The sequence below is a fragment of the Oryzias latipes genome, chromosome 16, assembly GCF_053564925.1.
Source record: "Oryzias latipes strain Hd-rR chromosome 16, Olatipes_Hd-rR_3.1".
Lineage (NCBI taxonomy): Eukaryota > Metazoa > Chordata > Actinopteri > Beloniformes > Adrianichthyidae > Oryzias > Oryzias latipes.
The window spans coordinates 18,215,322-18,241,442 of record NC_136252.1 but is presented as its reverse complement, the minus strand read 5'-3'; the positions used below and the strand labels follow the sequence as shown (position 1 = coordinate 18,241,442).

Here is a 26,121-nt window from a genome sequence, read left to right as displayed (position 1 = left end):
CATGACTAAAACTTAAAGAAAAAAGAGGAAAAAAGTAAAGTTAAAGCAATTTCACAAATAAAAAAATACAGTTTTCTTTCTTTTATTACAAAAAATGACACGATTATGCACTGTAACAAGTGTACCAATAAGATACTTGAAGAGGAGGGACTGTAAAGAGAAGAGGAAACCACCTTGTCCCACAGTCTAACCTGTGCCCCAACTTGTCACTTCATAGTCATGCTGCATGGCAGCTCAGCGCACTGCAGGGAGAAGATTCTCTAAGCACCTGGTAAGTGTCTCTTTCATACATCCTGCTTCTTTTCAAGTTTCTGTGACTTGAAACCACAATTGGATGTACTTGATCATTGCTCTCTTCTAGATTTTTCAAGCTGTGTCTCCTATGATCGGCTGTAAAATTGCCAAAGCGCTGTACTGCTGTGCTGTTGCAAAAGCCACGGAGACTTTCAAATCAGGCTTCTCTCTTCAGCGACTTCTACAGTACAGGCGAGCAGTAAGGAGGCTGACTGTAAGTCCGTGTCCTGTTAAAGGATGTGCAAAACTGACACATGCAAGAATGGTTTTCCCCTGCAAAAGCTTTTAGATTCTACTGAGCTGCAAAAAGAGCTTAGACGTCATTGAACTATTTCACCTTTTTCTTGGGTGGCTCATTCGTGATGACAGCGAGGCCAATAAGAATAACAAATCCAACCATAAATTCGGTTACATTTTTAGAAAATATTCAGCAAATTTTTCTAAAACCTTTGAATCTTGGCAAAATTGATTGATTGATTAACTAGATTCATGTCACCAAAAAAAAAAAAAAGAAAAATTAAAATGAATAACGTCAACATAAATCTGACTCATGACAGAGCTTACCTAGAAATGAGACCAAAAAAGTTATACAGTGTCTTTCGAAAAAAGCGACATAATCCTAAAGTGTGGGAAACGATCACTGAACCCAACAATGCAATTCTATTCCTAGAAGAAATTAAACAATTAAAAAGATCAACTAACTTTAAAAAGCACAACAGTAATATGTAACGATGCTTTTTTAGATTGACATTTGACAAATACCTTTACTTTTATAAATGGATAATTGGCAAAAATGACCAAAAATGATCCACAGTGCTTCTTTGAAGGCCTATTCATGTACGTCAATCCCTATGATTTCCTATCATCTGCGGACTTGATTCAAGGTCCTGAGAATCCTAGGCGTGCTTTGACCTTTGATCACACCACATTCTACCTTATTCAGTATTTTTATATATATATATATATATATATATATATATATATATATATATATATATATATATATAAAATACATATATATAATATTTAGATATTCATGATGGAACTTTCTTTGGATGAACAAGTTGACACTTAAAAGAATCCCTGAACTGGCTCAACCCTGATCATTCGCAAAAGGGCGGAATCAGGTCCTTCTGTCACTTTCACTTTTACGAACAAAATGGATTTCATGTCAGAGAATCACAAAGAAATTAATATGTTGCAGGTAGTAATAAGTTTGACAACATTTGTAACTGATACTACACATATCTCTTAACAAATGTATGTTGGAAAATAAGAATCGCCTTTAAATGTGTTCTTCGTGCATTTTCCCTTTATTGCCGGCATTGGCATACAAAACCAGCTTTCAGTTGCACACAGGCTTATAAATAAGTTAAACGTCTTTCTTTGTAGGTCACCATACTTGGGACCCCTGCTTAACAAAAGCTCATTATGCAGTTCAAGAATGACAGCCTTTTTCTCTGGAAGTTTCAAAATAAACAACCACAACATCTTCATCCATTTACTCTCAATTTTAGATGTAAAATTCCAATTATTCCTGTACCATACAGACATATTTACATATTACACCCCTGCAGACTGCTGAGGCTGTTTATTGCACTCCAATAAGGTTGTATTGATGTTGATGTTAAAACTTTACTCATTTTTCTGGTGTGTACAGTCATTAGTCATGGTTTCATATACTGTCATGGCTTTGTGGCTTTTAGAGTGTGTTTGTGCTGTGTGAATATCAAAGCTGTTGCACAGACAAGTACATTTCCACTCATTAAAGAAACTTTCCAGCGTGATAGCTGGCATCGCTTTGATCGTGAATTCCACACTCTTAAATGTGCTTTAAAAACATATGAAAGTGGTGGAAAAGTGGTGGATAACAAGTCATCTCTTTATGATATGAAATACATTCTCCTGAGTACCAGATGTCCCCTCATACTGTAATAGATGGACACAAATTCAGACCACAAAATTGTTCTGTATGGCAAGCTGTTCTTGATTTGCAACAGGATTTCCCTTTTTTAGAGATGTCAGCAACCGCTGACATTGAGCTTAATCTTCAAACCATGTAGGCATCATCTGATAGCATCTGACTTTTGTGGCTTTCTCTTCTCAGACTTTTGCTAATATCTGTAGCAGCTTCAGAAATGATCCGCATCAACAACACACAGTACTTCTACTTCCTGGAGCAGGCGGAAGCCTTACGTCGCTCTGGGTCGCTGTGTGATGTCATCATCAAAGTTCAGAGCCAAACTTTCAGAGCTCACCGGCTGGTCCTGGCCTGCGCCAGCAAAATGTTAGCTTGGCAGCTCGACCAGAAATGCAAAGGCAGCCCGACCTATTGCACTCTGGAGTACCTCTCAGCCCACACCTTCCAGCAAGTGATGGACTTCATCTACACTCAAACTCTTGAGGTGCCTGTGAAGGATCTGCAGCCGCTCCTGAGAGCTGCTCAGCTGTTGGAGATGCAGCTACTAGAGGATCAGTGTCGCAAACAGCTGGACGCGGTTGAAGCCAGTAAGGACACTGAACTGATTTCAGATGTCAAAGAAGAAAAGGAAAGTGCAAAAGAAAGTCCCAACCCTGACAAAGTACAAGAATTATTTTCCTCTTCTGAGGGTGCGGGTGTTAGTACCGGCAGGAAAAACCATTTACCATCTGGCCTACCTAATGCCCTCGATGACCTTCCATCTCCAAGGAAGAGGGAGAGATTCTCTTTACCTGAAGCCTTTGGCAGCGATAGGGACAGTGTTATAACGAGGAACAGCAGCTCATCCTTCACTTCTCCCTGTTCTTTCCCTGTGAGCATGTGGAACTCTGAGGCCCACCTGAACACCCTGAGACGGATAGCAGAAAACTATTCCAACTTAATCACAGCTCATCCCCTGCAGTGCTTAAACCAGTCTTCTGTGTTGTACCCTTTCTCCCTGTCCCCTCAACACATGCTACCCGAACTCAGTTCCCATTTTCAAAACCCACTTCAGAACTCTGCCATGGGCCTCTCAGCTTTCCGACCGAGTTGTGCACCAAACATTTACACTGGAAACAGGCGGATGGGCAGCATGATCAAGCACAGCCTGTTGAAGAGGAAAAAATACAGCCCAAGCATATTGAACGGGCCAGCCAAAACTGAGGATCAAAGGTAATTCAGACCTGTTTTCTAAACTATTTTTTTAAATAAATATTCAATTTTGACTCTACACTTTTCCTCTTAGATTCATACTGAAGCCCCTAATTTCCCCAATTGTTCCTTTGCAGCTATTATAATACCTGAGTCACTGCTGCTCAGGCTGATGTGCACGATCAAGCCTACATCGGTTTCCCCTATTAACTCTCCCTTTATAGTTCAAGTCTTCCCACATTTTTAAATAGAAATGAACAAAACCCAAAGAAAAAATAATATAAAAACATATTTACATAACCTTCAATGAATTTTCCAGAGTTTGGTTGTATAAAATAGAGCAAAGAAAAAAACAACGACTGATTTTTATGAGTTGCCTATTTCTTTCAAGTACACCACAAAGTACAACTGAACAGCAAGAATAGGGGAGCCCCCTAAATTTCTCCCTTCCTTTGCAGATTCTAAGATTTTCCACCCACTAAAACATACCTTCAGAGTTTCAACTGGCCGTGTCTGCACCACAGAAAAAAATTATTTGAAAACATTAATGCACCGTTCCTGGCGTGGTGGTGGGGGGGGGGGGGGGGGATTGTAGTACGCCCTTGAGTACGACTTCCTTTTCATATTTAGATCAGACGTGCTACATGGTCTATTTGATACTTTTTCCAAAAATGCTAAAAAAATCTTGCGGTTGGAAAAACAGAGAAAGCAGATTGTGTTGAAGGATGTGAAATAATGACCCGCAGTGCCGTTATTACATACATGTATGCTTTGGTGAGAATAAATCGCTTTAGCACATTATTGATTATTTCCCTTACTATAATTTAGCATTTGCTAATTGTATAGAATATTTTATTTTATTTTATATATTATATTTTATTTTAATGCTTAATGCAGAAGTGTCTTTTTTATTTACAGTTACTCTAAAACGCACAAACCCAGCCCAGAAACAAATGAAGACTGCCAACACTGCCGGACGAGACTCCTTGATGATCCACACTTGGGTAATGACACCATTCCTAAAGGCAGCAAAGAAACAATTAACTCTAGTTTTAGACAACAAGCCCATTTAGCAAGATTCTAAGAGTTCTTTTCATGACCTTTAACCTCTACGTTTGTAGCTACGCAGTGGAAAGTGATAAAGAGAGTTGTGGTTTTGAAAGCATGGTGCAACAGGAGCAGTTGTGTGGTTACTAGATACAGCTAGATACATGCGGTACAGTATGTACTGCAGCAACGCAGCACTTTTACCAGAGAGATTTGAGAAATTGATGCTCGTTTTGTGAAATTGTCCTGATGTGAATGCAGCACCCAAAGCTGCATATCTCTGCTCATAATCCATCAATTATCATTTAGCCCTCATTAACAAACAACTTCAACGCATGGACCCGTGGAACAACTGGCAGCTTCCACTTCTTTTTCGACCAATAGAAAAAAATCTGCACTGGAATGTTTTTGACGTTGGATTATAAAAATATGCAAGTATTTCACAAAGCTGTTGTTTTTTTTTTTTAAGTTATGCAATGGACAGGACAGGAAACACGCTAAAGGCAACAGATCTCAGCGAGGAGTGTTTAGAGAAGTAGCTGTTCGATTGTTGTGGTTATTCTCTCCTTTTTTCCCTTGCCACACCTCCTTTATATCTTAACATCCTGTCCATAAGCAACTATAAAAGGCACGTTTTGTTTTTTTTTGCTTTCTTTGAAAAGCCCCTAAAAAACATGTCAACTTGTTAAAAAAAAAAAACATCAGTATTTTACCCTCGAAATCACACCTGTCATTTTTAGACGCGTTTGTGCACTTGCAAGAAATTAAGTGTAAGCGGTCTAAACTCATTGTCCTCCATCACAGAGAAGCTCTTATTACTTAATGATTTCTATAGATTCAAAATGTTAAAAACTTTATTAGTTCTTTAAGTCATGCGGTAAAAACGTTTTTCTCTCCGAAATTCTGATTTAAAATACCCACAATCTGTCTTAATTCTTTCTTTATGTAGTATTTTTAGTTGAAATCATAATAAAAAGTAATTTTGAAAAAAGTAGTAAAAAATATGCAGTTCCACATCCAATGCTTTAATTATTATTGATGAAAGTGTCATTCAAAAAATGTTTTGAGTAATCAGTCCAATGAAACTAAATGAGTTCTCAATCTGTAGGACGACCTATAGATGTTTTAATGAGCACTTTGTTCTAATAAGTAACCGAAGTCAACGTGAAATCTAAAAATTCTGTTCCTAAAACTTCAAAAGACTAATACTGCAACCAGTATAGGGCTGCACCGCTGACCAAACTCTTCACATCTACTGCTGTCCCTCATCATGTTGACTTTCGCAGGAAAGAGCATAGCAGGATGTCAGTTCTGCGGAAGAAGACAAGCGCAACAGCACGAAACAGAGAGGAGAGGAGACAACCGAGGAGAAAAACCCTACCAGTGCAAGCACTGTCCAAAAAAGTTCAGTCTGAAACACCAGCTGGATACACACCACCGTGTTCACACCGGTGAGTCACATCGTTTCAGCTTCATCACTAAACAAAAGCACGTTAGAGAAAATGCTGCGATTGTGGTGTTTCTTGGAATATTCTCTACTGGTTGAAGTTTGGTGCTGCTGACAGCTAACTGACTGTAGGTCAATGAGTGCAGCTCACCAAAAGCAACAGCCTTTCACAATAAAACGTTTGTTTTTTTTGTTTTTCATTAACTTTTTCAAACAAGCAATAACCTCCAGCTCATCATTTTAAGCAAAAACATTTTTTATTCATTTTCAGAAAGCTTCAACGGTTTTCCTTTATTTTTTTAGAACCATGATGAGAGTCTTGAAGTAAAACTGAAACTTTTATACGTGCAAGATATTTAAGAAAACGTTTCTAGTATTTGTGTCATACAGTGTTATTAGCTGCAAAGACACAAAAAAAGCTAAATTTGAATCACTTTGTTTTATTTTGATAAGATCCCAATTGCCTAATCAATTCTTTGATTTTTGTTAAATAAAGTATTTTTAAAATGTATAAAGTAATATGTTTTTAAGTAAAAGTCGACAGATTTTCAGAAGGTCGCCACATCAAAAATGGAAAGTTTTCTCTGTGTAAAAAAACGAAAAATAAAGTGTTTTTCTTGTTTTTACATGTTATTTCATTACGCACTGTGCATATGATCAGTTTTTGCATGAGGCTCTTATCAGGTCGGCCTAGCTATGAAGCAAAGTAAGTGGAACATTGATGTAATCTATGCAGATCTGGAGGATTTGCATTACAGCAGCCCAGTTTAGGTGATTTCACTCACTTTTGAAATTCCTTTCCGCAAAGCAAAAGAAAACAGAACAAAGAAGAAAGAAAGAAATGTGGGTTTTGTCAAGATAAGAATTTTTTTTAAATGTATGGTTTCCTTTATGGTCTTTCTTCCTGTGCTTTCTCTGCGCCTTAAGGAGAGAAACCGTTTGAGTGCCGCCTCTGTGGTCAACGCTCACGAGACTATTCGGCCATGATCAAGCACCTGCGGACCCATGGGGGGGCCTCGCCATACCAGTGCACCGTCTGCCTGGAGTTCTGCAGCAGCCTGGTTGCCATGCAGAGGCACGTCAAGAGCCACGCATTGCAGGACTTCCCCTCTGACTGGAGCATTAACAGCACCTACCTATACATCTCCCACATCTGAGCCACGCCTCAGTGATCATCCAGCTCTTACAGTATGGGTGTAGTTTCAGTGTATGCTTCCAACAGGGTTACAGTATGAAATCGCACAGTGAAAGCTTAAACTGAGGTTAAACAAAACAAAACCTGCAGCAATTGAAGGCAGTTTTGCTCTTAAGGCCCCAAAGGCTGTTCAGGATTACAGTGATAATATCTACACAAACTGAAACTGTCGTGTGTTTGCATTTACAAAAATAGGAGAAAAACACAGCCAATTTCCTGTGACATTAAAAGCTTTGAAAGTTTTCAGAATGCATCAAAGCCACATCAATATCCTTTCCTCGCTGCATGACGCAGGAATCCTCCCCCCAACTTTCAATCTTATTGGGTTGAGCCTTTTGCTTAGACTAGTGTTTAGAGCGCCCCCTTGTGGACGAGCTCCGCAGTAAATTTTGATGTGTTTCTTGAGTTTAGAAAAGGGGCTTCCAAAACTCAACTGGAAAATACACCTCATTTGGATAAAGAGGTTTTTATTTGCAAAAAAAAAAAAAAAAAAAGAAAAGAACAAAAATATAGATTCAACTTGAAAACTGTGAGTGTTCTGCAGCTTAAATAGAAGAATTCTGGTTGTGATGACAGAATAACAGTTGAATTTTTGAATGTTCTTGGTTGGTATTAATCTTTTTGTGTTGAAAGCCATATGAGATATCATTTTGTGTGTAAACGTTTTATGAAAAAAATTAATTAAATTAAGTCATATTTTGTTTAAGTGCAGTGAGAAATACTGCTTCCTTGTGGAAACTATTAGTATCAGATTCAATCCAGACTTCATTTAAATGTATGACTGGATTTATACAGCATTATTTTCATATGTAAGTGTGGAAAAAACAAGTTATTGCTAATTGTGTGATTTTGTTTGCTATTTATAGAGAATCTGCTTTCATGCATCAAATAAACAAGCTTGCAAGCATCAGCTGTTGTTGTCTTTTGTGCAGCAATGAAATATTTTATTAGCAAGCCTTAAAAAAAAGAGAAAAATCTTGGATTGCCGGTTAAAAGGAATAGTCAATCGGACTGGGTAATCTCTTTATCCCGGTATAATCTGAAGAATCTCTCCTAATTGCACCACCTGAGATTTACAGAATGAAAAACAGAGGCTGGCAATTATAGTCAAAGTTGGTTGCAAAAGTTGAAGCTGCACATATAACATATGAAGCCAATGTGGGGAAGTTTCAGATTTCCTTTTTACACACTTTGAAATATTTAATAGAAAGAAAACTGAGAAAATGAAAAAGTTGAGAAAAATGTCTGGCAATTCTCAAACACAAGCCCTATTATTCATCAGCTGTTCTTAAAGTCTTATAAATGTTCACTTTTCTTAAAAATATTAGCTTTTATCAAAATCAAGATTTTATTCTTTTTATTCTTTTGGCAATTAGTAAAATAAAAAGTCCGAATTTTTTTTTAACATTTGTTTTTTTTACTAATTACATGGTTCCTCCATGAAGCAATTATTTTGTGCACTTCCTTCAGGACGGTAATCTATAAATCAGCATTTAGGGACAGTGTAGGAGGCAGTGTTGTTCTTAGTTTGTTTTTTATTTTTTCTATAACTTTGTGTGTAATTCTGTTTTTTGCACCGAGGCCTATTTTCAGTCAACCACCAGTGGCACTGTGGAGTCTACAAAAGCATACATCTGTCAGCATACGGGTAGTTTTTGGATGACAGGAGGCTTCATGGTTTTACCACTGCATTTGGTTAAACTGAGACATTACACTTTCTGCCATTATTTTCATAACTTTCATGTAATAATCTCCACACTGGATTTTGTGTTGAAAATAACCATAACCTCCAATAAGTGGGAAGGAAAATCCATTCCTTTGAAGCAAATCAGTAGTAGCCAAGAGTTAAACAACAATACTAGTTAAATGGAAGTACAAGTACACATCCAACTTTAAACTTTTACACAGTAAAGTTTATAAAAATTGTACCAAAGTACTAAGTCTGAGTGACGGTTTGAACACAGTGTGGATTGGAGAGGTTGTTTCTGTTTCAACTAACCACATGACAGAGTTGCTGTTTTTTTTAAACGGTGAGAAAAATATGTTTCCAAATAATGTAATTTTTAAAACATATTTTTTAATAGTCTTTATAGTAACAATTAGACCATTCCTAGAGTGTGGTATAACGTCTATGATGAAAACTGAGGTCCTGCTAGGGCACGCTCTTCTCTCCACTCTCATTTCCCTCAGACATCCCCTCCTCCTCGATGTCACCAATGGTAAATCCTCTGTGAGATGGGGACTTGTCTTTGTCCGTGTTTGCTTTCCCCTCTGACCAAGCCTCCCAGTGTCTGTACAGTTTGTGGCTTTGGGCTTTGGCTAACAACTGGTGTGCCTGGCTGGCACTGCAGTTGGGCAGCGGTACCTGGTAGGTTGAGTGGAAGCGCCGCAGGTCCACCTTGAATGAGCCTTTCTCCAGCGTCATGCAGGGTTCAAAGCGAGCGCCCCACTCTATCTCTGTTTCAATATAAGATGTCTTTGCTTGGCACATCATCCCTGTTGGGAAAAACAGAAAAAGGAGATGGAAGAAGTGGATTTGTGCAGTATGCTTTAGTCTCCACAGGGTGGCACAACACAGACACAACAAACACTAAAAACGTCTGTGGGGGAGACTTAACATGTTCAACAGCAGTCTGATATCAGCACTGGCATAATTAATGTTATGTGGCTTTCTAGGATGTGATAACAACAACACACATAAATCTAAGACTGCAATCTGGCTGTGGAATTTATTTAATAAATCACATGTCTTGACTGAGTGTTTTCATGGGAAGAAACTAAAAGGTTTTAGAAAACCTATCTTTTTTATACATTAAAATTATGGCTAAGGTATAAAAGGTATAAAAAAAAGTGAAATATTAGGCAAAAGAGATGAGTTGAAAATTGATCTGAATAAGTGCTGCAGATGCAATAACAAAAAAGAATAGATAAAGAAGAAAATGAGATAAATGTAACAACACAAATCTCTGCAAACAAAGATGTTTCCTCTCCTATAAATCAGTGCCTGATAAGACTATGTCAGCTTTATTTGTGTTGCTACCCATGTGCACAAATTTCTCATGGTTTTATAATTCCATGTAATCTGTTTTCTTCATCCTGAAGATCTTCCAAAGTCCTTGATAATATCTGCTTGGCATTTCCTGAACCAGGATTCTTGGCTAATTGAGTGTTTTTGCCAACTGTAACCCTTAACTGATACATCCAATTTGTGTAGGGTGTAGGTCTGAGCAGACTGGGGAACATAGTAGAACCCGGGGGAGATTTAGTTTATCAGCATTCAGTCAGCAGCTGGAGAACTTCTCTATCATGTTTGAAAGGTAAATCCTTCCCCTTTTGTCCCTTTTAGTTTGTCATCTTCACTGAAAACTTTCAAACTTCTGTCTTCCTATATATTTGAACATTTCTTATGAATAATCTTTATTTATATCAACAACTTTTGAAGAAGAATATTACATTTTCTTCAACCTCCTTGAAAACATTTGAATTTCACCGGATGATCCATGTTCTTCTCAATTTTGTTCACACCTGGTTTCATATATTCACATCAGCTGTTTTCAGGCAGCTTATTAAGCTTTAGTTATTATTTACCAGGATCTCATTCCAATGTTTTTTAAAGTCACATTATTATAATTGGCATCAATCTCTGGTTTGTGTTTGGAAGTGTTTCGGGTTCAAAGAACAGTCAAGATTTATCAAAGAAACCAAAGGTTTGTCTGGATAACACTGTTAAAAGAGAAACGACACAAAAAAGGGTCATTTAGAAGTCAAATTAGGTCAAGGAGGGACTTCTGAGTCTTACTATTACAGTTGAGAAAGCTAATGGTGGGAAATATTAAAAAATATATAAATTAAAAAACGGGAGAAAAAGAGAACAGTGACATGTGTTTTATGGTTTTCCAGTTCCAAGGGAATTCTTGCACAAAAACAAAGCTGGATTTGGTTAAATTTTCTTAACTGAAAAACACAACTGCTGTGGTGAAATACAGCCATACAGTTGGATTCTGCAAAGAAAAAAAGAAACCGCAAACCACCACTTAATGTAAAAAGCCATCAGATTGTAAGTTTTGCAGGACTTGTTCACTTGGACAGGAAAGGGGGGAAAAAAAGTAGACAAAGACAAACAACTTTCCTTGTGATCAGTTGGCTTCTGTATCTGTAATAAAAGGTACAGAACAAGGAAAACACAAAAAAGGAAAACATTGGAATGTAGGACATAATAGAAAGCAATGGATGTGCTTGAAACAAACAAGGACTGGAAAAAAGTAGACTGCGGTTGTGTTGGACGGTTTGGAGTACCGGTATATGTTTAAAGCTGGAAAGCTGTGGCTAAAAAATGATTCATGTAAGGGTTGCCTTAAATGAACCCAAGCAGCTGATGGATACCAGCTGGCCAAACAAACTGCAGCCTTGTTTCTTGTCTGCACATCAACATATTTTGGATTACTGAAGACACTCTGCTTTTAATCAGGATGTAGATTAGTAAAGTGGTGAGCTGTTTGGCAGCTGGACTTAAGGCTAGTTTGAGGTCTGCCACTGATTTGAGACTCTGGAAGCTGTGAAACAGCCTTGGATGCAACTGAATTGAACGGCAACAGTAGAACTTTTTTAAAATATTGTTAAGGTGATGTGGGAAACCATAGGTTGTGTTCCAACCCTTTTTTTCTGAAAAAATCATGTTCTGGAAGGCTAAAGTTATGCACTTTCCAAAACTAGCAGCAGAGATATAAAGACATGACTAAGAAGGAAGTTCCACAACCAGGAAAATGACTTTGCATGTTCGTTACAATCAGATAGTTATTCAGTTTCACTAATCCCACGAGTTGTTTTTTGATGCTTGATTCCAACACAGCCACAACTTTGAACAGTTTGAAGGTCACCTTTCCAGTTTTGCCTTTAGTCTTGGTTTTAAGATTATAAAATGAACATAATCACAGATGAGCATCAACATAAATACTTTTTAAGTAAGACCAAAACTTTACCAAATCGTTCAAAATAAATCAATAACAGTACTTTACTGGTAAAACTCGTATAGGGGATGGATGAGATATTTTGCCAATTTTCAAAAACCGTTAAAAAAATATTGAACTTTTTTTGAATTTTGGAGGTTGATTCTCCCATTTGTGAAAGCTCATGGAATGTTTGGAAGGAATGGTTGCACGCAAAGCCAGGAAGGTTGCAAATTACATTTTTAGTTGGGCTCAAATTTGACATTTATTGAGCACTGTAAAACCCTAAAGACTGTCATTGACTGCAAAAAAAAGGAGAACTCGCATCTGGCAACTGGTATTGCCAAACATTTAACAGTGAATCATGGTAATACAACTGCACAGTCATCACCTCTAAGAAGGGAACTGTTCCAGAAGTGGTTTGTGCAAAAGCACTTTCACTAAATTTAGTCATACCCCCATGTTCTGTTAGGCAAACAAATTTCAACAAAGTTTTTCTCCTCTTATTCCTTCTACACAAGCAATTCCAGTGCCCTCTAAATGTTTTTTTCAGATGTCCCGTACCTTCCTTTAAGACGAGGCTGGCCAACCCTGGTCCTCAAGAGCCACAGCCCTGCCTGTATCCCAGTTCTCCCTGCCCAGCATATTCCTGATTACGTGTTTCCCGCATCCTGATTAACTGAACACACCTGAGTTAAGTGATCAGCATCAAACAGTCCAAGGAGAGCCTAATGACAGGTAGAATTAGGACTCTTGAGGACTAGAGTTGGCTAGCTCTACCCCAAGACTTTAGCAGTAAAGCGAAAAAACTGCTGCACGCACTATCAACAAAACTAAACAATGTATTAAATTCAGAAGGTCTCAGTGCCTGGAGGCTTAAGGTTGTCAGGCATAGATTCGAAGTTATAAAAGTTTCTAATCAGAGAAGAAAAATGAAAAATGGCCAAGGCCAAAGTGGTTTTTATTCCTTAATGATGAAAAGCACGTGGAGAACTTTTGCTATTAAAAGTTATGGTTAATTATAAGAGAGTTTTTTTTTTTTGCTTCTTTGAACCCACAAAAAAGTGAAATGTAGTTGAATTGTCTTTGACTTGCAGATGTTGGTTAAGTAAGTCAAAGTTTCTCACACTCAAGTTGTTGGAATTTTGAAAACTACAAAGCAGGTCTTTAGTTGAATGTACGTCACTTCCTTAAGGCTGTTTTTGACATTTTGACAATCGTTATAAGCAAATTATGTCCATAATTAAACATCCAAATATCATCCCCAATTATGGCATTATTTGGTTTAGATTTTTTCCTTTAAGTTAAGAGAAGAAAATGGTGGTATCTGACAAAAGTTCTCACTCAACAGTAATTGAGCCAAGGATTGTAAATAGGGTCAAAAGTGACCCTTTAAGCCCCTAAACTAAATCTTCTATCTCACAAAGAATAGAAAACCATCTTCTATTCATTCAGTCATCTTCTAATCCGTTTGTTCCCTTTTGGGGTCATGTGGCAGCCATAGCCTATCCCGGCTACTTGTGGGCAAAGGCAGTCGCAGGGCCACAATCACACACCCATTCACCCTTACATTCACATCAATGGACAATTTAGAGTAACCAATAACCTATGAAGCATGTTTTTTTGGGCAGTGGGAGGAAGCCAGAGTCCCCTGAGAAAACCCATGCAAACAGAACATGCAAACTCCACAAAGGTCTCCCACTGATGTTCTGTTTTAGGCCCCCAGCCGGGACTTAAGGCAAGAGCTGCGCCACCGTGCAGTCCAGAAGAATAGAAGACCTAACTTCAGATTTAAAAAAAAGCTCTCTTACTAATATGCTTTTTTCATCAAATGGATTTTACTTTGGTGTCAAAACAGTCAAAAGATTTAAGTAAAAAAAAAAAAAAAAAAAGTTCTAAAAGTCTAAACTGTCTTTCACCAGTCCTGAAAATTGCAAAAATAAGAAGATGAAAAAAACAACGCAATCAAACAAATTCCACACCCTTCTGTTTGCTACCGTTACTTACCAGTTGCCTCAACAATTCCTTCCAGGATAACAATGATCTCAAACTGTTGACGTTTAAGCTGATCAGGACCCAGTTCCCAGAGAGGGCTCTTGGTATCAATATTGTGTTGGATGACTTGAGGCTCCACCAGAAAAAGTCTATCTGACCCGGTTTCGTAACCAAGGTCAATCTCTGTCTGCTCAAGAGGCAAGAACTCGCCCTCGGCTGTTTGTCTAGACTTGATTAACTTTGCCCGGATTTTGGCGTCCACCATGTGGCTTTCTCTTAGATCACCCAGACGAAACATGAGACGCAGCTGGTCATCACGGTGTGCAATCACGCAGGTTCGGCTGAAAAGCAGGGTTTCAGCCCGCTTTTTCGGACGGGATATTTTGACAAACATGCACCCAACCATCAAGGCATCGATCATAGAGCCAACGATACACTGCATCATTACCAGCAGCACACCTTCATAGCAGGATGGAGAAACGGTGCGTGATCCATAGCCAATGGTACGTTGGGTCTCCACAGAGAAGAGCAAAGCTGAAATAAAACCATCCAAACCAAAGTAGCAGGGTTTCTGGTCACCAGAATTTGTCTGTAGCTTTTCAAAAGGCTGCTGCTGTCCTAGCTCCCCCCGAAGGGATGCAGTCATGTAGTAAAGTCCAGCGAACAAGAACCAGGTTACGATGTAGCACATCATGAAGACAAAGAGAAACCAGCGGTACTGAAGGTCCACAAAAGACGTAAAGATATCAGACAAGTAGCGCCCTCTCTCAGAGATGTTGCACAGGTTGACCCGACACTTCCCATCTTTAGACACGTAGCGCAGTTGCTCCCGAGTTTCCGGGGGAAGTGTTGGTGTTTGGTTGCTTTCAGTTTCCAGGAGTTGACTTCGGGCTTTTGGAAGACGCTCCATCTCTCTAGCAGGGCTGGATAGGTTGCTGTGTGCTGGTGAGAGGGGAGCGCTGTGCAGAGGGCTGCTGTTGATGAAACAAAGTGGGCTAGAAGAGCCCATGTTGGGGACACTGAGAGCATGGCGGCGTAACCGTGAGACATTGTTGGTTTCTTTCAATGAGGACCGGCGCCAGAGTGGTTGTTCATTGTCTGTGGGACCTGGGGCTGCGGGTTGAAGCAAACGAATGCTGCTGGGACATGGAAGGTCCGTGGTACTTTTGTGACGTTTCTTAGCTAAATCAGGACCTCTTACTGGAGGTTGGTCTGTCTCTGTCTGGGAAAACAAAAACTTTCCTTAATGATATTTCTGAAGAATGTCACTCACCTTAAAACCTTAGGATAATTTACGACATAAAGCACAATAACAACTTAATTCAATGTGAATACATTTGTCTTAACAGCACAGGACATGAATTCAAATTCTTACATGTATCGAGTAGGTCTCACACTGAATTTGGTCCCCTGATGGTGTGGAATGAACAACCATAATGGATTTTGGGCGATGACTTGCAGATGATGGCTGTTTTACATCTTCTTCCAGATTGTTGACTGCTATGTTCATGCTGGTCTTCCTAGATCCTGGTTCGGTCTCCACATTACAGTCTAGTTTTGCAAGAGGATACATTACAGATTTAAAAAGAGAAAAAAAAAACTCCAAGAATGTGGTGTGTGTACAGACACTAGACAAAGTGTACAAAGTTTGTAAGTGTTCTTCCTCTGTGTCAGGCGTGTGCATAATTTGATTATTGTTGAACATAATTTGAATTACATTAGTCATCAACACAATAAATTACATTTAATACCCACTCAGAAGGAAATATAGTTTTTAAAACCTAACCTTTAAACACAGAATACATGCTTATACCATGTTTGTCTTTCGTGAAATTAAAAACAAAAATTCCTAAACTATTCTTACATGTAAAAAAAAAAAACTCACCTGAAGGCATTGCCATTATGGCATGCCAACCAGAGGGCACTAAAGACTCCCAGATTGCAGTCTTGAAAGGACGCAGAAGAACCAACGCCTGCAGGAAAAGCTCTGGGCAGGTTATATCCTCTCCAGCTGGAGCTAAGCTCTATCATCCTGCTGCCTCAGCAGTCCCGTCCACTACAGCCTGCAGGGTTGAGTGGACAACTTATCTGCTCTGTCTTCTGGAATGTCTACATAGAACAAGCTGTTAAACTCATCTCAGCCCTTTGACATGCATATAGGATAGTTATGTTGTCAATAATAGGGATTACATGCATTGAAAAAAAAAGATTTCTCACACAAAATGAGATTAAACAACTGATTAATGTTATAGTAAGAAGTCTTCTTTTTCTTTCGGCTTTACCCTTCAGGGATCGCCTCAGCAAATCAGCTTCCTCTATTGAATCCTGTCTTCTGCATCCTCTACCCTAACACCAGCTACCTTAATGTCTTCATTCATATGGTCATTCCTGATCCTATCCATCCTGGTCACTCCCAAAGAGCACCACAGCCTCTTCATCTTGGCTACCACCTGCTCTGCTTCCTGTCTTTTCGTCAGTACCACTGTCTCTAGCCCGAAAAACATGGCTGGTCTCACCCCAGTGTTGTATATTTCCTTTAATTTGAGCTGAAACTCTTCTATCACACATCACAGCTGACGTTTTTATCCAGCCATTCCAATCTGCTCCAATCGCTTCTTCACTTCTTTCTCCCCACTCTCCATTACTCTGGACTGTTGACCAGGACTGGACTGTTGATACAACAAATCCTCCACTATCTCCATGTCTTCTCCCTGTAACTTCCTTCTTACACTTGGGTTCCTCTCATTCACACACATCTACTCAGTCTTGCTGTGGCTGACCTTCATTCCTCTTCTTTCCAGGGCAAACCTCCACTTCTCTAGCTTCTCCTCCATCTACTCTTTCCCAGAACTTCATTGTATGGCTCATCAGATTTATTCCCATGAAGATGCCACAACTCTGCACATCTGGGCACCGTCACACTTCTTCTCCATTCCTCAGGCATCTTCTCCCCACCTAAGATCCTGTCGAAAAATCCAGTCCAAATCTCCACTGTCATCTCTCCAAGACACTTCCATACCTCCACAGGTACAGTATATCACCAGAACCAAGTGCCTAACTACTATTTATCCTCTTCAATTCCCCACTCACTTCACCCATTATTAATCTTTGTTTACTTCCTGCCCCACAACAGTCACCTCTTCTATTTCTTATTCCCTCTCATTTTTTTCATTCATCAACTCTTCAAAGTATTCTTTCCATCTTTGCATTTACACTACTGACACCTATCAATGCATTGCCATCCATTAATCCCCCCCCCCCCCCCACTCACACACACACACACCTTCTGCATCTCAGTCTCTCTGCCCTGCTAATTTGTAAAGGTCAGTCTCTCCCTCTTTACTACCTAACTTAGCATACATGAGTCATCATAAGCCCCTTGTTTGGCCTTTGACACCTCTTTGGCCTTTGACACCTCTTTGACAGTCTATCTGTGTGCTTCTACCTCCACTCTTATAAGTCACCCTATGTTCCTGCCTCATCTCAAAGAATGCATTCACTAGCCATGTCCATCTATTTTGCTAAATCAACCAACATCTATTTAACGTTTCACTCCTCGATAGTAAACTCGCCCATCACCTCATCATCATCTCTGTTTCCTACACCAACATGTCCATTAAAATCTGCTCCAATGACAACTCTGTCATTTGTAGGGTTGCTCATCATCACTTCATCAAGGTCAATCCAGAATTTCTCCAGCTCACATCCTACCTGTGGGGCATACCCACCAACAACATTAAAATTGCACCTGGAAAAGGTAGCCTTATTACCTTTCCACCTGGTTACCTTAACACTCAGTATGTCTACCTTCCTCCTCTGCATCATGTCAACTAACTCTCTACCTTTTCCTGTCATAGTTCCAGTATTCAAAGTCCCTACTTTCAAGACTTTTCTCTTCTCTGTCTTCCTACGAACAAGCCTTTCTCCTCTTCTTCTTCGACCAACAGTAGTCTGATTTCCACCGGCACCCTGTCAGTGAACAGCACCGATGGCGGCCTCGACCAATCCGGTATGGATGTCAGAGGTTTGATTCATTATTTATTTAAAAACATTATATTTTGGCAAAGATTTAGATGCCCTTCCTGACAGAACCCTCTGTATTTATCAAGACTTGGTCCAGCACAATGAGACCCTGGCTTGGGGCCCCCCGTGGCTATACATTACATTACAAAACCCTCCAAGGTTATACTATTTTTTTTTCCGCTATACAGAGAATTTTTCCAAACATGTTTAATAGTCCAGCGAAATTGTTTGAATCCAATCTTTCTGGAGGTGGGTCTTGAGTTGGGGGGCTGCTGCAGTTTTTGGTCACATTTCAGTCGGCTATCCTCAGTTTATTTCGATGGAGAATGCAAAAGAAGAAAAACAATTGACCTAATTGTTTGTAGTCTGCTTTCACTACAGAAGATTAAATTGTAGAGACATTTTTACTGCAATCTCTCAAAGTCTGGTTCTGTTTAAACAGTTTAGAAACTCCTTTAACTGATCACCTATAAGTAATGAAACCATACAAAAAGGATTACCAGTGACTACACTAATGTTAAAAGCTGATACTTTGAGGAAAATTTTCGGTTTTACTTTGTTGTCTTTCATCTTTACTTTCAAAAAACCAAACTGCCCGCCTGACTGTTTATTGTTTTTCTTAAATATTTCCAGATGTTAATTTTGCTTTTAGGAATAACCTTTGTCATGAGGTAGCCTTTCACATGCCATCATGCCTTTCCCAATTCTCACATAAACAACTCCAGTCATGCTATGCCATTTGAATGTTTGTGAAAATTAAAAAAAACAGTTCTGACAAAATAAAAGAGAACCTTTTTCATGTTAGCTAACTTTACAATACTCTAACATATTTATGTTATTCTTTTACACATTTATCACATTTTAATACATATATTTTATACACATTTATAATACTGTATAATACTTTTAACATAGTTATTCCACAGTGTTATTCTATCCATCCATCTGTTTTCTTCGTCTCATTTGGAACCGCAGTGTCAGCAGTCTAAGCAAAGCAGCCCTCGCTCTCCCGATCAAATCCTCCAGCTCCTCTGGGGAATATCCGAGGAATTCCAAGGCCAGAGAGAAATAGACTCTCCAGTATGGAAGCATTTGTTTGGCATAATTAAAAATAAAAGTCAATACCAAAAAAGCTTTTTCATTTTCAAAATGAAGCTGCATTTTTTGACTCAAAATTAAAATGAAAAAGCAATCCGCCAAAATGCTTTTTCATTTTCTACTTAAAAACAGTTTATTCTGTGTTAAAACGAAAATGCAAAAGGGGATTGCATTTTCATTTTCACATTCACCCTGCAAAATGTGTCACATATATCAATTCGACTTAGCATTTCCAGAGGGGAGACGGGGCGATGACGTCAGTGCTATCTCCGCACTTTTAGAAGGTATGTGTTGGTCCAACCAGCAAACAGCAAAAATTTAGCATAGCGAAATCTCCTAAAGCTGTTGATGGGGCTCCAGCAGTCCTCAAACAGCAAAATCAGCGCAAAGCTGCATATGACTATCTTCTAAATGTGCTGTTATTACTGTTATTATTAAGGGCCTGCTCGCTCGTGCGGTCAGTGCTTTTTTCTTGGCTGCAATGAGCCGGATTGGTTTTTCATTTTAATTTTGAGTCATTTGATTCAGCTTCATTTTGAAAATGAAAAAGCATTTCTGTTAATCAATTTTAATTGTCAAATTATACATTTCTAAATGAATTTTGCTACACATTTACCAGAGAACTTTTTGAAAATGAAATGTCAAATACCATTTTCATTATTATTTTAATTAAGTGACAGAATAAGCAGTGTCGAAAAAGAAAATGAAAAAGCATTTTGGCAGATTGCTTTTTCATTTTAATTTTGAGTCAAAAAATACAGCTTCATTTTGAAAATGAGAAAGCATTTCTGATAATGACTTTCATTTTTAATTGTGCTACAAAAATGCGTCCATACCCTGGGATCTCTGCCTATAGGACAGGCTGGGAAAACCTCCCCAAGGAGGCATCTAAGAATCATCCGGAACTGTCTCCTCTCAATGCATGGATGGATGTGAAACACACGTGGTACCTGAAAACGTTATCTCCTTTTTCTGTCCTTGTCTGTGACGCAGAAAAAAAGGTCATAAATGTGATCTAAAGTTAACTTGTTGCTAATCTTCCACAGAAGTACAGAAGTGGAAGGAATATTTTTAATCTAATAAACCAATATAGGGCTCAACATGCAGAATTTTTAAAGCATTTTTAAAATTTGAAGACAGTCAGGAGAGTCAGATTCTGTTAGGTTGACTGCTGATTAAATAATTTATGGTCATTATGCTCCGTTTTCTGACAAGTTAAAAATGTAATCATAAATGACAACTTAACAAATCCACCAACACATTGAAAACAAATAAATCAATGGAGAGATAATAGGGCTGCATGTGGCTCTGGAGCCTTAGGGTGCAGACTGCATTGCTTCATGAAAAATGTTAATATATGGGGTGGGATTATATTTTGCCCCTCCCCCACTCTATTTCAAGCAATTAATGAAACACCTTTTGACAAACTTAGTATGTAATGGTTTTCAATGTGTCATGTTCTGTATGTATAAGTTAATAAGTCGCTTTATGATGATGAGTAATTAGGCTTTAATTGAATTATTTACAAGTGTTTCTGTGTGTATATATTTTCCAACCAATTCATGACTAATTACCCACAAGTTTGATATATCTCTGTGAAGAAAGCACTAAATTTCTGCCGTCTTGTTTACTTTGATTTTTGTTTTAATTACAACTAAACTATTTCTAAACCCAACAATAAAAGTCCATTGTGTTAAAGCAAACTGCGTTTTTGAACAGAGGCTGCAAGAGTAAGTTGGGCTTTTCGCACTTTTTCCTGTTCTTGTTTTTAAAAGTTTAGGCTACTTCATGTGCGCACGATATAAAAACAACAACTTTTTTGGGGGGGGGACTCTACAAAAGTTTGAATATTTGAATATGTAAAACAGCCATAACCAATGCAGCAATAGTTCCGCCTGTTATTTTGTGTGTGTTTGTGTGTGTGTGTGTGTGTGTGTGTGTGTTGTTGTTGTGTGCGGCAGCAGCGGCAGCAGACGGAGCAGAGTCGCAGAGCTCTGGCAGCAGTCAGATCCATAGTCTATCGCTTCGTAGTCATGATGGGTCATTCGACCAAATGCTTGGATCTTGCCACATATTGGGATAATTCGAAACATCGGTGTGTTTCTTGTTCGATAAAGCCTGGTAAGACACATCGCCGATAAAGTACGTTATCTTAAACGGCTGTTTTCGTTACTAAAACAGCTGTTTCGTACTAACAGGATATGAAGTCACTCCAAACTGTGGAATTGACGACCATGGAGGTCGGCACGAGCGCCCCTTCAGAGAGTGCGCCAGCGGCACTTTCAACGACGGCTCGCGCGCAGATTGTCGGGCCTGCTCCCTTTGTGGCCCCGGCAGCTCTCCCATGAGAAACTGCAGCACAACCGCAGACACAGAATGTCCCCCCCGACCGTAAGAAGAGAAAAAAACAACTCACAAGTTCAACCTTTCAGCTTAGTTACTCTGAATACACTCTAGTGAGAAAAGCAGGGCATATTCACATCTTTATCTAGGATTAAAAAAAAAACATTTGCTGCTTCTCATTGAACTGCTATTCTTGTCAAGATTTTTTTAAAGTAAAAAAAAAGTAAACATTTGTCCTTTTTCCCGCTTTCTGCAGTAGCGTCGCAGTTGCACACACAACGGTGAGTTCATGCAAACACACCTAAACAAGTAAACAAAAAAACATGTTTTTTGAACAGTTGGAACTTAGACTTTAAGCATAAACTTGATTATCTTAGTGTTGACTTCAAGTTAAAGTCAACACTAACATAATCAAGCTTGTGTATCCTTTTCTAGTAACAATCGGTCCTGAAGAGTATTGAATAACAATCTGCTATACATCTATCATTTCTCATTTCTCATATGCAGACACACCCAAATCTCACAGCAGAGTTGAAAGTTCCCACCATCCCTGCTGGAGTGTGTGAGTTGAAAAATGTAACTTTGAGTGCAGCAAAGATGCTCGTTTTTTATCATATTAAAAGTCTTCTGTGTGTTTTTTATTATAATTTATTTCACTTTTCTGTTTTTCAGGGATGATCTCGTTAGCCGTAGTAGCCGTCCTGTCTGTGATACTCTTGGCCTTCGGTGCAGTCATTTCAAAAAGGCGTAAAAGAGGTTTGTGTATTGAAAATCCGGAAAACATGAACTACTATTTTAATTTAGTCACTTTACAATAACAACTGTAAGTAAAGAGATTGCATTTCCTGTGGAAATTGTGTTTAGTTGCAATTTTGCTTGAACCAACCATTGATCAGTCCGAGGGCTACTTGATAATGTAGCTGAACAAACTGTTGAAAGGCCAAAAATCTAACTTAAATGGTACAATGTTGAGTTAAAAGTCAACTTTCTTTAAAAACAAATTGAACTATCAAAACTAACAAAATAACTAGGCATATAATGTAAATAAAATTCTTAACAAGCAAATCTTGGAATTTCCTAAATAACTTACTAATAATAACATGAAAATCTGTGATGAAAAGACATGTTTATATTGCCAAAAATTAGTAGTTAATCAAGTCTGCAAGGAGAAAATCTCCCCCGAGATGAAAGCAAACCACCTCTGAGAAACTGAATCTGATTAAAAAATTACAATTAATTACAGTTAATTGCCTAAATATTCTATTTTTAAGTATTTAGCTCAAGTAGGTCTTAAAATCGTAGAAAGAAAGCAGATCTGCATTCACTCTTATGTTAAGAAAATGTGGACAACAACATTACATCGTAGAAACCAACACACAATTCCAAAAACCAAAACACAATTCCAAAAAAAACTTTCAGAAAATAAAAGTACGGTAGTACCCCGTTCACTGATTGGATGTTGCCGTTTGTTGACCCTTTTCCACCTGAAGTTATTTAGCATGACAACATCTTCAGGATGACAGGATATTTCTTTGAGTTTGTGGCCCCAAACAATGCAAAAGTTCAAAATTAATCTATCAATTATTTACCACAGTTTGGGCAAAACATTGTTCTGCTTTCACTTCAACCTAAAAGTGATGTCCCATGATACACACCTTATTGGATTTTTATTATTTCATTTTGAATTCTGGAAATTACTTTTGTTTTCTGAATTTTTTCTTCTGGTTTCTGGATTTCTGTGTGATTTTCAAAATGTAATGCTGTTTATGGAGTAATTGTTTTGTTTTTTTAGTTGTTGTGCTCTATATAATATATTTTTTGTGTTGAGTGATTTGTTGATGTGATTTGCACTTCAGGGTCACACAGGTTTATTTTTTCTTTTTTTTCTCAGCTTTTTTCTTTTTTCCTTTCTACAGTTAAGTTTACCTTTTCAACTACAAAAACTCCCTTTACTCTGTCCCAGTCAATTGTCCATGTTTGGCAGGATGTTTATGGTAAGCAGAATACACTGTGGTTAACATGTCCGTCCCATTTGAGGTTTGTTTGTTTCTCTCTTGAAGTTCTATCGGTTCTATCTTTAACCAGATGGATTCAATTAAGTCAAGAAAACTGCAGACAGACTACAGGCTTTCCATCTGGGTTCACTTTTTCTGCTGTGGAGCTTATCAAACATTTTTTGCTCACAATTCCAGAAAAATGCAGTCCATGCGGGTAGGGGGATACCGAGATCTCTGGCTAACCCAGGAGCCGGGGATCACATCATATCCGAGCCTGTGGGCATCCGTGTCCATGTGGTGCTCGTCCTTGCCTTCGTGTTCTGAGTCTATCCTTCTAACAAGAGGGAGTCTGGTCAGTCCACGCTGACCTTTCTTGTCAGGAATCCCCGTCTCTCATTGGCAGCCTCCTCCTGGGCAGGAGGGATTTGCCCTTGCCTGGTTTTCTGCTGGACTACCGACGGGAAGAGAGGATGGTTACCTGGAATATGATGCAAGTGTTTCTTGGAGGGTTTATGTCTGGGGTCGGGGTAAGGACTCATAGGTGGTGGTGGGCTGCTTGTCTGGGGCTGGGGAGGGGGCTCTCAGATCGGTGGGGTCTTGGGCATAGCATTGGGACTGTTCTCTGGCTGGGTTGGGGCTTGTGCTCCTTGTATTTCTGTGCCCCCCTGCTCTTTGCTGCTGGGGGCTCCTGCAGTGGCCATTCTGACTCTTGTCCGGGTGGCTGGCGTCGGGTCGCCTGGGGGGCAGACGCCCTCGTTCTGCTTCCAACCTCTGTTGGGGATTTGGTATGGAGTGACCGGGGGCTTTCCCTCTTTTTTTTGTCATGTTCTACATTCTGTAATATCATCGCCCACATTGTCTTTCAGATTCTTTTTTTTTTTTTTTTACATTCTGTCTCTCCCAGTTTATCTACGATGAACATTATAGACATTTCTTATTTTTTATAAGTGAGAGACATTACAGAATTGGTCACTGACAAGGTTTTGCCGACTGTATGATATTCTATGATATTCCACACAACAGCAAAGTCAAGATAAAGGTTGCACATACAAACTTTGTGGGTTTTTTGTGTTTTTTTTACATTCAGCCGTAGGTTGTTTCCTCTTTTTAAGTTTATGTTCTTGATAATGCTACATTATTCTTTGAGTAGGAGTCACTCAAAATAGAGCTTTGGTATTATAAAAAAAAAAATACCCTTAGTCTCAAGTTAACAAAAGCTTCCTGTGAACGTTACTACATCTTTTGTTTTCAGGTGACCGTGGCAGGATGTGCTGCAAAGGGGGATCAATGTATCAAAATCAGGACTTTTCTGGTTCCTCCTCAGCTGGTCAAAGTGATCTGGAGGAAATTCTCAGTGAGTGTAAACTGTGTTTTTTTTATTATATATTTTTTTTAAGTTTAAACAAATTCTTTTAGATGTTAATTCTTTTTTTTTTTTTTTTACCTGCCTTGAGTTCTAGAAGAGCCAACTTAACTTTACCCTTTCTTCACCCAGCTTTCCCTGTAACTTGAACTCTGGCATCTAAAAAGAAACAAAAACGGAAATTTTAAGAGTACAGAAACTTTAGATGCCTCTAAAAGCTTGAATGCAGTCGTGTACATCCTTTTTAATTCTTACATCGGAGACACTTTTAAAATCCCGTTCTCCGAACGCCTGATCTGTTTTCCGCAGACGACGTCCTTTCAGCCCCAGTACAGACAGTGCTGGACGACCTGGATGTTCTGGAGGAATTGGTGATTCTGTTGGACCCAGAAACCCAAGGAAAAAAGAACACAAAGCATCTGGCCTCCCACTGCTCCTTTCCCTCCACCTGGATCACCTACACCTACTCCATGAGGGACAGCAAAAGTCCCCTAAAAGCCGTGCTGGAGGGGATTTCCAGCAAACACCCGGACTGGACGGTGGGTCACCTGGCCAAGCTCCTCAAACAAATGGACCGCAACGACGCCGTTGCTGTTCTCGCCAAGCTCAAGCAGTATGACCAGAATTTTTTTTAACCTTTTTTGTTGTTTTTTAAACATTACGATTAATTTAGGCAGCAGTACATTAAGACTTTTAGCTTTTCAAAATGTTTTAAAACGGAACTTTCCTGCCGGTTTCACTAAATATTGAACATTTTTGACAGCACTGAAAGGGGATCCCACCAATTCTGTATTTACATCCACTTATCTGTTCTCATTTACTTTTTCTACCTGCCTATATCATAATCTTTTTCCATTTTCACTTCTTTTATGAATATGAGTTTTAGAACGTACCTCTGGTGTTATATTTAACAAAAAGGGTACATTTTTATTGACTTTTTTACAAATGTAATGACTTTTTAAGCTGCTATTTTTTAATATCCGTCTTATTGTTGCTGTTAAAAGCAGATCTTAATCTTCATTCAGGCTGACATGGAGACAAAAAAAAAAAACTCTTTCCTGTTATACATCCTGTTACTTTTCATAGTGCAAACATGTTGAGCTTTATAAAAACATCTGAATGTACTTTTACTGCCCTCAGCAGCAATCATTTTTTATTTGGTATCTTAAAAAAATATCAAAATGTAATAAAAAATTCATTCACTTTGAGAATGGTGTTTTTCATTTTCATCCTTCTCCTCAGTCACTGTTGGGGGGGGGGA

General features: G+C 38.7%; 3 protein-coding genes across 4 annotated transcripts; 2 read left to right on the top strand and 1 right to left on the bottom strand.

Moving 5' to 3' along the window:
- The first annotated feature begins 385 nt into the window (after positions 1-385).
- Positions 386-7,594, top strand: zbtb32 (zinc finger and BTB domain containing 32). Its single transcript, XM_011485110.4, has 5 exons — positions 386-508; positions 2,402-3,427; positions 4,325-4,410; positions 5,740-5,904; positions 6,828-7,594. Exons 2-5 carry the CDS (start codon positions 2,433-2,435, stop codon positions 7,055-7,057), a joined length of 1,476 nt encoding a protein of 491 aa, XP_011483412.1. The 5' UTR covers positions 386-508; positions 2,402-2,432; the 3' UTR covers positions 7,058-7,594.
- Positions 7,595-8,612: 1,018 nt separating this feature from the next.
- Positions 8,613-16,059, bottom strand: kcnj20 (potassium inwardly rectifying channel subfamily J member 20). Of its 2 annotated transcripts, none has more exons than XM_011485544.4 (4): positions 15,922-16,059; positions 15,412-15,587; positions 14,049-15,258; positions 8,613-9,591 (listed from the first exon to the last, which is right to left on the bottom strand). In XM_011485544.4, the coding sequence occupies exons 1-4, from the start codon at positions 15,935-15,937 to the stop codon at positions 9,248-9,250; spliced, it is 1,746 nt and encodes a 581-aa protein (XP_011483846.2). In that variant the 5' UTR covers positions 15,938-16,059; the 3' UTR covers positions 8,613-9,247. The 2 variants fall into 2 exon arrangements, with proteins under 2 accessions (XP_011483846.2, XP_078789013.1); XM_078932887.1 differs by having other exon boundaries at positions 14,049-15,254; positions 15,922-16,025.
- Positions 16,060-21,090: 5,031 nt separating this feature from the next.
- Positions 21,091-26,068, top strand: igflr1 (IGF-like family receptor 1). Its single transcript, XM_023964218.2, has 7 exons — positions 21,091-21,278; positions 21,356-21,548; positions 21,757-21,781; positions 22,008-22,062; positions 22,173-22,256; positions 24,750-24,851; positions 25,170-26,068. Exons 1-7 carry the CDS (start codon positions 21,191-21,193, stop codon positions 25,493-25,495), a joined length of 873 nt encoding a protein of 290 aa, XP_023819986.1. The 5' UTR covers positions 21,091-21,190; the 3' UTR covers positions 25,496-26,068.
- Positions 26,069-26,121: the final 53 nt, after the last annotated feature.